This window comes from Crocuta crocuta, unplaced genomic scaffold (assembly GCF_008692635.1).
Source record: "Crocuta crocuta isolate KB4526 unplaced genomic scaffold, BGI_CrCroc_1.0 scaffold229, whole genome shotgun sequence".
NCBI classification, from domain to species: Eukaryota; Metazoa; Chordata; class Mammalia; order Carnivora; family Hyaenidae; genus Crocuta; species Crocuta crocuta.
In genome coordinates this window covers 9678389-9691071 of record NW_027536464.1, presented here as the reverse complement: position 1 = coordinate 9691071, position 12683 = coordinate 9678389, and the positions used below count along the sequence as shown (strand labels likewise).

General features: G+C 39.8%; 1 protein-coding gene across 3 annotated transcripts in view; it reads left to right on the top strand.

The window, feature by feature from the left end:
- Positions 1 to 12683, top strand: part of DOCK10 (dedicator of cytokinesis 10) — a 214777-nt gene that overhangs the window by 35648 nt on the left and 166446 nt on the right. Inside the window, exon 1 of one of the 3 annotated variants that reach the window (XM_077748710.1) lies at positions 2516 to 2727. The exons of 1 other annotated variant lie outside the window; for it this stretch is intronic. In XM_077748710.1, coding sequence (XP_077604836.1) covers positions 2623 to 2727 — 105 coding nt within the window. In that variant the 5' untranslated portion in view covers positions 2516 to 2622. Of the gene's footprint in view, positions 1 to 2515; positions 2728 to 12683 lie in introns of those variants that run through there. One more of the 3 variants, XM_077748709.1, reaches the window with a different exon arrangement.

The following is a 12683-nucleotide window of genomic DNA, read 5'->3' as shown; positions in this document are numbered from 1 at the left end:
GGTTATTACTGGGGCAAAAGGGATGGCCTGTGTCAGTGAAAAGCAGCCATGATAAAGGGGAAGGCTCCTTAAATAAGCAGATGATATCTATTTAGGCCACCAGTGTTTGGATGATCTGGTTAAGTGAGAGTTTTCCTGAAGATCACCACCTTCAGTACAGAATCTAGAACTGTGTTTGCAAAAGTGGCTTCTCGGGGTCAGATGAGAATGTCTTATTGCAGTTTCTCTGTGGCCAAAACAAACAGATGAGCAAACAGAAAAGTTGGGGGCAGAAAGCCACAGTTTTAAATTGATGGTCAGAAGAGTCTTTCTCAAGAAGAGACATTTGCAGGGAGACCTGAAGGAAGTGAAGGAAGAGCCACAGGATCTCTGGGACCACTCACTTGCAGGGGGCCTCACGCAAGGCAGCCACCCCGCACCTCAGCTCTGAAACACATTGAGAGCTAGAAAGAGAAGACAAGGCTCTGGGAACAAAAAGCCTCCACAAAAAACCACAATGTATTTGCTCATTGTTCTCCCCCCACCCTGCTGCCCCAACACTCCCCCTTTCTGTCTGTAGCTGAATCTTCCTTCCAGCTGGGGCATGAGCAAAATGCGTCAGCTAGTCAGCAGCCTTATTTTTCCTTCTTGAAGTTCAAAACTCTCAGAATAATGAGAACCTTTGTGAAGAAATTGCTCTCCTGGTTAAGTGTCTTATCCACAATGCACATCATACTGGTCTCCGCACAGATGTGCCCTTGACAAATGCCTTTGGAACTGACCCTCCCTGTTATAAAAGGAGACATAATGACTCTTCCTAATACTTCTTCCTCAGAACCCACCACCTAGGAAAGTTGGCAGGGCTTTTTCCTATCTTGGTGGTCATGGAGATCAGACCTCAGTGGAACTGTTCCTTCGAACATCCTTATAACACACATAACGTCTCCTGGGCAAGCAGTGGTTTCATGAAACTGGTGGGCACCACTGGAGAGTAGTTCACCTTGCAGTGAAGAAACAAAATTTTTTTAGATCCAATCTTTCAAATATTTAATCAATTAATTCCTAGTTCCATGGCCTTCAAATATTTCTTACCTCATGCACCAAGTAGAAAAAATGTACCTACACTCCTACAGTCTATGTGTATTTATACAGATTATGTTTTTCTTATCAATAGCTAGTCTTTCAAGACACAATATACACATGGGACAAGGTTCATTGTTAAGCATAATAAATGTGAGTCCCTCATTCTTTCATTAAACTTAACAGTTTTATACTGAGAAACTTCTGGATGTTGAGATTTATTGTCATCACTGAAGACATGGTGAATGAAAACAGACAAGGGGCACCTGGGTGGCTCAGTCGGTTTAAGCGTCCGACTTTGTCACAAGTCATGATCTCATGGCTCCTGAGTTGGATCCCCACAACCGGCTCTGTGCTGAGAGTTTGGATCCTGGAGCCTGCTTTGGGTTCTGTGTCTCCCTCTCTCTCTGCCCCTCCCCAACTGTGCTCTGTCTTTCTCTCTCTCCTTCTCTTAAAAATAAACATTTAAAAAAAGAAAACAGACAAAATTCCCACTCTCATGGAGCATAGAATCGAGTGCCGGAAGACAAATCATAAGCAAAATAAATAGAACGTATGGCAGTGTCACATGCTAGCAAGTGTCATGGAGAAGAATAAAACAGGAAGGAGAATTCAGGTGCTTTTGAAAGGAGAGCTGCATTTTAAATGGCCCCAGAGAAAATGCAGATTAGGGAATTAACTGTTGGACAGTTTGCAACCATCTGACCGACAATCAAGGTATCTACATCAATGTCCATTACATTAAATCGCAGTCAAGTACAGTTTCTTTTTTTTTTTTAATTTTAACCTTTATTCATTTTTAAGAGACAGAGACAGAGTGCGGGGGGGGGGGCCGAGAGGGGCAGAGAGAGAGGGAGACACAGAATCAGAAGCAGGCTTCTCTGAGCTGTCAGCACAGAACCCGATGCGGGGCTCAAACTCACAGACCATGGGATCATGACCTGAGCCAGTCGGATGCTTAACCGACTGAGCCACCCAGGCACCCCTCAAGTATAGTTTCTTTATTTAGATAACCAATATCAATAGAATTCTAATTTCTCCTGGCGTCCTAAAATGATCATCTTGGAAGATCACTTACTTAATCTACATGTACCTGCCCAACCACTTAAAACAGACTTCTCAGATCCCAGGGATATTATTTGGGATCTAGCCAGGATGATGAAGTTCAGTGGCTGTTTTGGTGGCAGATTTGGAGGCCTACAGTAAATCAGCTCTTCCATCCCATCTTGATTTGGTTCCACGATTGATTTTTAAATCATATGGTTTGTTTGGCCATGAGCAATTCTCTTAAATGTCCAAAGCCATTTTGTGATATTGTCATACTTTAAAGCAGATGAATAGGGAGAATGTATGCACAAAAGCTTACTTGAGTCAACAGCTAGTAGATACAGGAAGCGGTAACTTGGTTTTCTTTTCCTTTCTGTTGAGTTCTGTTAGTGTAGCGTGAGCATTTCCCGTTTTACCAGAGAAGGAGGATTGATTCAGCCTGGTGAAGCTTCAGAAGGAAGGAGTTTAACAAAACTGGTATTTTTAAATATTTTGCAACTCAAATAACAGGATACAATGAGCTTCCGAGGAAAGGTTTTTAAACGGGAGGCCAGTGAATTTTGGAAGAAGAGACGAACAGTGAGGAGAATAAATCAAGAAGAAATCCACAGATTTAGCTCTGTAGGTATCAAATGTCAATGTTTGTTTTTCATCTTTTCTTCAATACTTAAAAAACAGAGATTAGCCCTGGGGGTGGTGGTCTAACATAGGCTATGGGCAAAGTCCTAGACAGAACGGAATATTCTATTTGACTCATGAATATCCTCTTTTACTTACGTTATTATTTTTGAATTACTTATATCATTGTTTTAAAACATATGGAGAGAGGATTGAAATAGCGAAACGATTACTAGAATGTTAGTGAATATTTTCATTTTTAAAGAAAAGCCTACAAATCACCTCAGTTAAGACCTCAACTGATGACTTGTATGTAATTGTGAAGTTTTTTAAATTACTGCTCTATTTTGATCACTCATTTGTTTTAAAATTCTTAGAGCAGTCCAAATGATGAAAGAAAGTGTAAATAAATATTTGATTAAATGAGCCAAGTAAGAAAGTAACAAACTAATAAGTTTCAAGGGTTAAAACGATTGGGTTTGTTTATGGCTAAAAATGCTTCTGCCTTATTATTGTTTTCCAAGAAAATTAGTGTTCTGGAAATGTGTACTTATTACGGAATTCTAGATTTCTATCTATAAGAGCTACCACAGTTGAATACCAGAGCCTATTGCTGGAGTGCATCAGTGAACCCCCTGGAAGGCGGAAGGCCCACTTTGTATGATAAGTGGCCGCGGCACATGGGCAGGCAGCTCTTTTCACAGGAATGTTCATTTTACAAAGCGTTTCAGATTTTGCTTGTGTTCTTCAGGGTAAGAATTCTCAACCTCAGTACTATTGTCATTTGGATCCGAGACTTCTTTCTAATTCTGGGCAGCTCTCGTGGGCACTGTGAGATGTCTAACGACATCCCTATTTTCTACCCACTAGTTGCAAACACTCCTCATTTGTGACAATCAGAAATGTCTCCAGACATTGTCAGATATGCTGGGGCAAGGAGGGTGATCATCCTGGCTGAGAACCCCTACTCTAGGGGTAAAACCTTTTTGTTCATGTAATCATCTTTAATCCAGAAACAGAGCAGCTTTAAAAAAGTTACGTAGATGATGATGTAATGATTATTTATGAAGAGTCATTTAATGAATATGAGTAATCAAATTAATGAACCAAAATCTTATGTCTCAAGTAACAGTAGTTCTCTTTATATTTACAGTCTACTTGGTGGTGATTTAACATGAATAGAATCTATCAGAGGCCTGGTTCACAGCATTGGCGCCATGTTGTTGTTCAGTTGGTTTCCATCTCAGTATCTTGTAGTGTGTGTCTCCTGTTGAGAAACACGAGCAATTGAGCCCTTCCACCTTGTTCCCATATCTCTCCATCCAGTGTTTCCTAACTGGGATATGCAGAGTCCTGAATCCAACTTCTGGGTCACCGTGGGCCCACCGTGGGTCCCCAGTGGTGTCTTGTCTACTGGCCCCACAAGAACCTCATCAGTTGTACACCTTTAGCCTGTTAAAGGGGATAAGTGTTTGAAAAGCTTGTTTGGTTTGGGATTATTTTAACCTTTAGAACAGTCCAAAAAATATACTTTCCCAGTTGCCTTTCACTCGGTGGAATTCAGAAGTTTGGTGGATGATGCCGCCATGAGGGTGACTTCCTGTGACCACTAAGAGATGACACGCTGGAGAAGTACATGTCTATCTCACGCAGACCACCCATACAGCCTAGCAACAGGACAGTCCCCAGTGTCTTACCATATAATGAAGCTAATCACTCTAGGAATTATCTTAATTGAATTTGAAGGTATTGCTACTGAGCACTATGGGAAAAGCAGCCTGCAAGGACAGAGTTTTCCCACAGCATTTAGGAGCATTGCATTCATATTTAATTAAGATCATTCATACAGTGATTAGCTTTCTTCTGTGGAAGGCACTGGGGACTTCCTGCTATGGCTGCCTGCCTTGGTCTTCCTGAGATAGCCTATCTCCTTTTGCAGTGTCTCTTCTGTTGAGCAGAAGCTTGTTCAGTCCATCCCTAAGTATTATTCCCAGATGTAGTTTTTATTTTTGGAAAAAAGGATCCAAAGAAGTGAAACACATAATTAGATAGGGAGTCATTCTGTCCGACTGTCTCACCTACTCTCTGTATGACCTTGAGTAGATTACAGAAATTACTCTGAACTTCAGTTTACTCTTCCCTAAGATGTTCGTAACAATACCTGCCTCTCATAAGACTATTTATTTGAATTCAGTTTGATGATGTGCGTTCTGAACATGATTTGAACACTGTAAAAAGTGGGGAGTAATAAGTATTATGTCTGCCGCATTAATAAAACCAAGTAAAGTATTTCTATTTCCAAGGGTAAGGGAAGAGGGATTATAATTGTAGTGAGAATGCCTTTTCAGTGGCTGTGTATTGAAGCCACTGGACTATATGGGTGACACCCTCGTCCTGGGAGCCTTGCAAAAAGCTGAAAAGTGACAGAGCCACTCAGTAGACAAGATGGGCACTCAGGGGGTCCCAGATCACTCTATGCAATGATGGGCCCTGTCTTAGAAATGCCCTGTATTGTTGTTTTTCCCACGTGTGAGCTAATGCAGGCAAAGCCACATTGGACCTTCCACAGCACGGTTATCTAAGCTTTCTAAACGCTAAACCAGTGTCTCTGGACAAACTTCAGAGACGACTTGATAGGTAATAAGGAAGAAGCAATTCAAGTGACAAAAGGCCCAACCCATGAAGGCACGGCCTAAGGTTATCTCAGAGAATAAGAAATACCTTTTTTGTGAATTTTTGGATATACTCATATTACAGTGAGAGGAGAAATAATGACTGCTCTGGATAATTATGATAAATGATCTGATTTTGTAATGATCTTGTGGATTTCGAATGCAACAAACCATTTCTTGCTCTAAGGCAGATTTAGAAGTGGTTTCGTTTCACAGTAGTCTAGAATGCTTAACCAGAACACAGTGACTTCCTAAAATGCATACAACCCAAACTTGATACTCTCTTGACATAGACCGACAGTTTTGTTTATTTCATCTTCTTCAGATGCTCTTTGAAGCTATTTATCTAACTGTTGGAATTTTTAATTGTTTTGGAAGTTTCCCTTATTAATCCTATTTTCAAGTGTACTGCCTAAGAGATGGCATCCCGTATTTTAAACCACTGTCACAGTCAATATCCTATATGAGAGAGAGCAACTGCTTTATGAGAAGTTCAAGGAAAATGAAACTTACTTGTTAGATTGTCAAGTAGAACTATTTCTCTTAATTTTTCAAGTGTGTATGGTACTCTGTAGTTTTTTTTTAAACTGCCTTTCTATTTTTATTTATTTATTTTTTTTAACCAAATCATCAGTATGATCTCTGGTGCATAGGAAGTCAATAAAAAGATCACTTCCTCCCTAAGTTGCATGTCCTAATTTGGAAAGATTAAATACATGATTAAGTTGAATTGCTATATCAATCATCTGCACAGTCAGGAAAAAAAAATTGAAAAATTCATTTAAATAAATGTGTGTTGTTATTTTTAAGTTATTACTGGTTTGTGGGCCTTTAATCTACAGAATTTGAGAATATTTGGAAAACTTTGGATACACATGAAAATACTCGCTCTCTTCTTTCATAATAGCCTATTGGCACTTTAATAGAAAACTTAAAACTGTTGGGGCACCTGAGTGGCTCAGTCGGTTAAGCGTCTGACTTTGGCTCAGGTCATGATCTTGTGGTTCGTGAGTTCGAGCCCTGCGTTGGGCTGTTTGCTGACAGCTTAGAGCCTGGAGCCTATTTTGGATTCTCTCTCCCTCTCTCTGCCCCTCCCCACTCATTCTCACTTTCTCTCTTTCAAAACTAAATAAATATTTAAAAAATTAAAAACTGTAGAAAGAAAATCTAATCTGAATATCTTTAATGTCTCTCTCACAGGGGCACCTGGGTGGCTTAGTCAGTTAAGTATCCGACTTCAGCTCAGGTCATGATCTCATGGTTCATGGGTTCAAGCCCTGCGTTGGGCTCTGTGTTGACAGCTAGCTCAGAGCCTGGAGCCTGATTCAGATTCTGTATCTCCCTGTCTCTCTGACTCTCCCCTGCTTGCACTTCTCTCTCTCTCTCTCAGAAATAAATAAAAAACATTAAAAAAATTTAACATCTCTCTCACATATATAATTTTATATAATGTATTGTGCTATAGTTTTTAAGCTCATTTTTTATCTATTTTCCCATGTTTATGTGAACAGCCTTTCTCCCTGGTCATCCATGCCTCCTTACTGTTATTCCTTGTTTATATGGACATTCACAATTACCTATTTGAGCTACTTCATAATGAGCCAATTAACTGACAGGAAGCACAGATAAGAATCCCAGGATTATGTGTGTGGATAACAATGAAATAGGACTGAATCAGGTTCAAACAATGGAAAGCAGGGCTGAGAGCCATAAATGGATGGTTGCCGAAAGCAAAAAAGGTGGAGTAATAGGTGGGGGGATCTGAATTCAATCCAGGCCCTGGAAATAGAGAAGTATACATTGAAACTTGACTTAACCCAAGAATCTAGGCAGGGGACTCTGAGTGTGGCTTTAGCAACAGGAGGTAGCCAGGTAGCTGCAGAGAAGATGCTCTCAAAATGGACTCAGGAGAGGACCTTGCCACTTAAGCAAGGTTGAGCTAACTTTCCTCAAGACTGACTGCGAAGCCAAGGGGAAGTGACAAGGTGGAGGAGAACTACCAACCGGCAGAGTCAACTCCGTGACGATGCCCTTCATCACCTCTGAGCAGGAGGTGGACCATTTGTCAGGAAGGGAGTATGGCACAATGGAGGGGAAGTAACACCATGGTCCCAACAAATCTTTTTATTCCCCAGATGGTGGTCATGGCCCCAAACTTTTGGAATCTGGAGATTCTCTCAATTAGTGACAATTTCCATTGGATTTGTGACACAAATATTAGCGAGCATTCCCTATACATTGCCTCAATATACCTTTCATTTCCTTTTCTCCATCTTCCTTACCCTCTTATACTTTTCTGTCCTCTTCCCCAAGGTGCCCGGTGACCTCTCACTGTAGCAACTCATAAAGGGAACAGGAGTCATACTCAAAACTATAGCTGTGTTTCAGTAGCCTCCCTATGAGGGTGGGGAAGGGGGTGGGAACCTATTCTGTTTCCTCTTCCTGCAGCACTATGGCTGGTGGCATAGAGAGGACCTTAGGTTTTTGACACTGAGCTGGGTTGCAATTCCAGTTCATCAGTCAACTTGCTGACCATGTCCTCAGAATCCAAGTGTCTGCCTCTGCAACATAAAGCAATGATCTCTTCTAGGCTTCATAGGGATGTTCAGTGAGCAAAAGTGTTAAATACTGTCACGGTCCTGGGTGCTAGGGTGTGTGGCCCTAGCGAAGCCCATTCAGCACTTCCTCCTAGAACCCTGAATCTTGAGTGGAGAGATGCCAGAATCCCACACTACTGACCATTAGTTCCAAACATTGAGACTCACCAAGATTGTTCCTAATGGGAGTGAGGAGGGAAGTCGACAGAGGGAAATAAAACGTTGGTACAAAAAGGAATCAGGGCGGCTGTTGCCTGGGCCAAAACACAACAAATATCCACTAGGCATATTCAATCTCAAGTAGCTGAAAGTAAGAAAAGAAGGAGCTGACTGTCATTATTACAGAGATCTATTGAAAATATAAGACGCATGTTATGGACAAAACCATTTACATTCTTGTGTGTGTGTGGCATCTATGTGTTCATGTATGTATACATATGCGTGTGCACACATACACACACACACACACACACACACACACTCCTCGCACTCAACCCGAAAGTTCATCTGTGTGGCTGTTAACGTTCTAAAATAGTGTCAGAGTTTAAGCTACTGGCAGCTTTCATCACAGATTTCTCATGAATTAATCTAAAATCCCAGCAGTTGGCTCTAAGGCATTAATTTCTCTGGTATCAGGCCGACTTGTAATTGGGTTGTGATGTATTTTTAATGATATTTATTATCTTTCAAGTGTTTCTTGAAAACTAAATGAGACATGTAATTAAATTTGATTTAGATCGTCTTGGATCTTTTCTACTTCTTTACAAGCACCAGTGTTAGAAGGAGAAGCAAAACACTCTTATTTTTTATTATCATTTGCTATACAAAACTGTGTGAATTTTGATGTGCTGCTAACAAGTATATCTGGTCAAATTTCCTTAAAAAGAAAATAAGCCTGAAAAGGTCTGATTTCATTTGAAAGTACACCTTAAATCATAGATCCTATAAACCTCATTTGTGTCCTCAGTTTTTGTAATAACATTGAGTTAACCAAAATAGAATATTCTGACTTTTCTAACTATAATGTTTCTGTTGAATACGATGACTTATCTTTCTTTATATTTGCAAAAGACTTTATAATTTCCCAAGTTTAACCTGCTTCGTTTCACTGAAATGGACTGAGACATTTAAAGAGTTACTACTGGTTGATTTCTTCTGAGATCTATGTCCGTTTTTGTTACCAAGGGAACCATGTCCAAATTCAGCTTAATCTGAGCCTGCCCAGCTGTACAGTTCTTAACTTTGATTTAGCTAGTGTTTTTCCATTCTCATGAAACTGTGTACTTCAGGACAGAGAGAAGGTTAAAGGGTCAGCACAAGATGGCTTATTCCTTACTTAATCATTTCCTTTTTGGTAAGAACAGCTAGTCTTGTTTTCTGAAGCTCAAACATTTGAGAGGTTGTCCAGTGAAACTCCCTTTGATGAAAGGCTGAATTAAATCTGTCGCACGACCACAGGCTGACAGCTGTGGCCATGGATACAGCTGTATGGGCTCTTTCCAATTCTCTCATTTATTTTAAACACAAATAGTGTGGAAGTTGGTTCCATTCCAATTGTACGAAGGCCAAAGGGTCCTGGATTAAGTTAAGGTCTAAAGAATCCATGTGTCATTTGTATTTTTATTTCCTCTAAGAAATTTAATCAGTTGTCTTGATAATGCTTAAATTAGTCAACAGCTGTGTTGCTTCTAATTTGTTTTGGAGATCTTGAGATTGGAATTCTTTTCAGGGTTTTCTTAAAAACCCTGTGGATCTTCACAGTCAGTTATTTGCTTGTCTATGTGCCAAGATGTGAAGAGGATGTTTAAATAATTGCCATCTCATGCCTCCTATATTGGTCCTGAAGTAAATATCAATTTTTATTTGTTTGTTTTCCTGGATCATTAGCCAAAATGAATGGTTTTGTAAGGTGAAGAAGACACTCAGATATAAATTAATTCTGTTATGAATATTCAAATTAGAATAAATGTTCAGATATCTGGAAAGGACAAGGCTGTTTGAGGAAGACTGAGAAAGTCACAACTAACATCACAGAGGGCAAGCGTTTCACAGAAAGAATATAAAAGTTCTCAAAAGTAGGGGGAAAATCTTTTTGTCATAATGTTTCCTGGAAAGATCAGATTTTTTTGAAAAGGAGAACCAAGGGAAACTAGTTCAGATCGACAAACTAGAGTGACCTCAATGGTGAGTAACTGAGTCTTGGCTCCCTAATGACACTTGAAATTTAGAACACAAATATGTGACCTCCCAAAATGAAGGATCCTAATCCGATTAACCACTTTCCCTGATTAGTCCTTAGTGATCCTATTCACTCCCAGTGCAGACAAGCTTGACCTGCATGAAAGTAGGTGAGAGCTACAGAAAGACATCCCAGATCTGCAACTTGATTTTCCCTAGGTATTCATCTTTGCAAAGACAATGAGTTTAGTACTAAACTAATCTTAAATTTAATCCTTTTTTTAAATCCAGAACTATAAATACACGGAAATGTTTTCTAGGCTGTTTCTCAAGGTAGAATTTGAGGTAGAATTTCATAGTCACCTTTATTTGCTGACATGTTTGATTAGGTATATTTCCTTTCTTTTTTCTTTTTTTTAATTCTTTTTTTAGTTGTTTTTTTAGGTTTTTTTGGGGGGGGAGACAGAGAGCAAGTGGGGGAAGGGCAGAGAGAGACGGAGACACAGAATCTGAAGTAGGCTGCAAGTTCTGAGCTGTCAGCACAGAGCCGAACATGGGGCTTGAACTCAGGATCAAGGAGTTCATGACCTGAGCCAAAGTCGGATGCCCAACCGACTGAGCCACCCAGGCACCCCTTTTTTCTTTTTTCTTTGGGGGCTACAGCAGCCAGACTTGATTCAGGCAATTCACAGTGGAGATGCTGTCCTTTTTAAAAAAATTTCAGTGTTTTCCTTATGTTATTAGTTCTTTTGCTTCCACAGAATGGTTAGTTATTAAAATTTTTTAAAGTAGATTTAGATAATAAATACAGAAACGTACCACAGTTTCTGGTCCATGACGAATTCAGTGTAAGGATTTAATTGATTGGTTGCATTGACTTGGTTTTGGTATATGCTTTTGGGTAAAACATGTAGGGTAATTTTTAATCCCTTTCAAAGACAAATCTATATTTGTCTGGCATTTGGTGGTTCACTTAATACCCTCTCATACTTCGTCTTCTTGATCCTTGTAATAACATTGCTACAAGCAGGAAGTTGCCCTTTGACTCATTTAAATTAGCCTCGCTCCATCTCAATGTGAATACCTTGTCCCAGTTACACAGCTGGTAGGTAAAGACCATGACCCTCCAACTGCAGATTGACTTCCAGTCATCTGCCACAGTGACCATTGCACAAAGGTGTTTAAGGAACTCAGCAGATGTCTGTGGTTGCTGCCACAGCTCAGAATACTTTTCATTAATACGTTGCTAATTGTTCTTCTGTTTTGCTGACAGTAGATTCTAGGATCACATACATAATCTGTAACTATTTTCCCTAGTTCTCTTTCCTCAGTGTTCTATACATTTTTTTTTTTTTTTTTAATTACTTGAAGCTGTTACTGGTTGAACCTCCATGCAAAGTCCCTGCTATGATTTTGAGGTTTCCTCTCTGGTGGATCTTCAAAGGGTAAATAAACAGTTTTAAAATCAAACAATTCTCCAGTGTTTCCATGGAGGCGTGGTAGCTTTGAAAAACTGAGTTCATTTCCTCACCATGTTGAAAGCAATACATGTTCATTACAGAAAATTTGGAAAATGTGAGAAGTCAAAATTGCAAATACCTAAATGTTGTATCCCATCCCAGTATAATAACTGATCATATATAGATCTATATCCACAAACTGCTTTCTTTAAATTTTTTAGATCTTATGCAGATTAAGTTTAAATGTAAATTCTCTCTACTCCTGAAACCAATACTGCTCTGTATGTTAACTAAGTAGAATTTAAATAAAAATTAAAAATTAAAAAGGAAACAGGCAGAATTCCATGAAAAATAAAATGAATGAGGGAAACAAAATTTAAGATTGTATCTTCAAAGCACTTAGAATAAACCATTTAAGCACTTTTGAAAAATAGTAGTAAAATAAACAATAATTTATACATTAAATTCTAGTGTGTAATATTTATTCTCACTTTTATTTAACGATAAAACGGCTTTGCTTGTTATTACAGACTTCCAAAAACTCCATTGAAACCGAGTGTGTATTGTTTCCTAGAATGGATGTGCCATAATTTCCTTATCCTTCCTTATTCTCAGTGATATGCTTTTTCCCATTCTTAGCCAGCCTTGTCACTATCCCTTAGAAATGGAAATATTTTGGATTCAAACCTCCGTATTGTGGGGCGGCTGGGTGGCTCGATTGGTTAAGCGTCCTACTTCAGCTCAGGTCATGATCTCACGGTTTGTGGGTTCGAGCCCTGTGTCGGGCCCTGTGCTGACAGCTAGCTCAAAGCCTGGAGTCAGCTTCAGATTCTGTATCTCCCTCTTTCTCTCTGACCCTCCCCTGCTCATGCTCTCTCTCTCCCTCTGTCAGAAATAAACTTTAAAGGGGCGCCTGGGTGGCTTAGTCGGTTAAGCGTCCGACTTTCGCTTAGGTCATGATCTCGCAGTTCGTGGGTTCGAGCCCCGCGTCGGGCTCTGTGCTGACTGCCAGCTCAGAGCCTGGAGCCTGTTTCAGCCTGTGACTCCCCTCT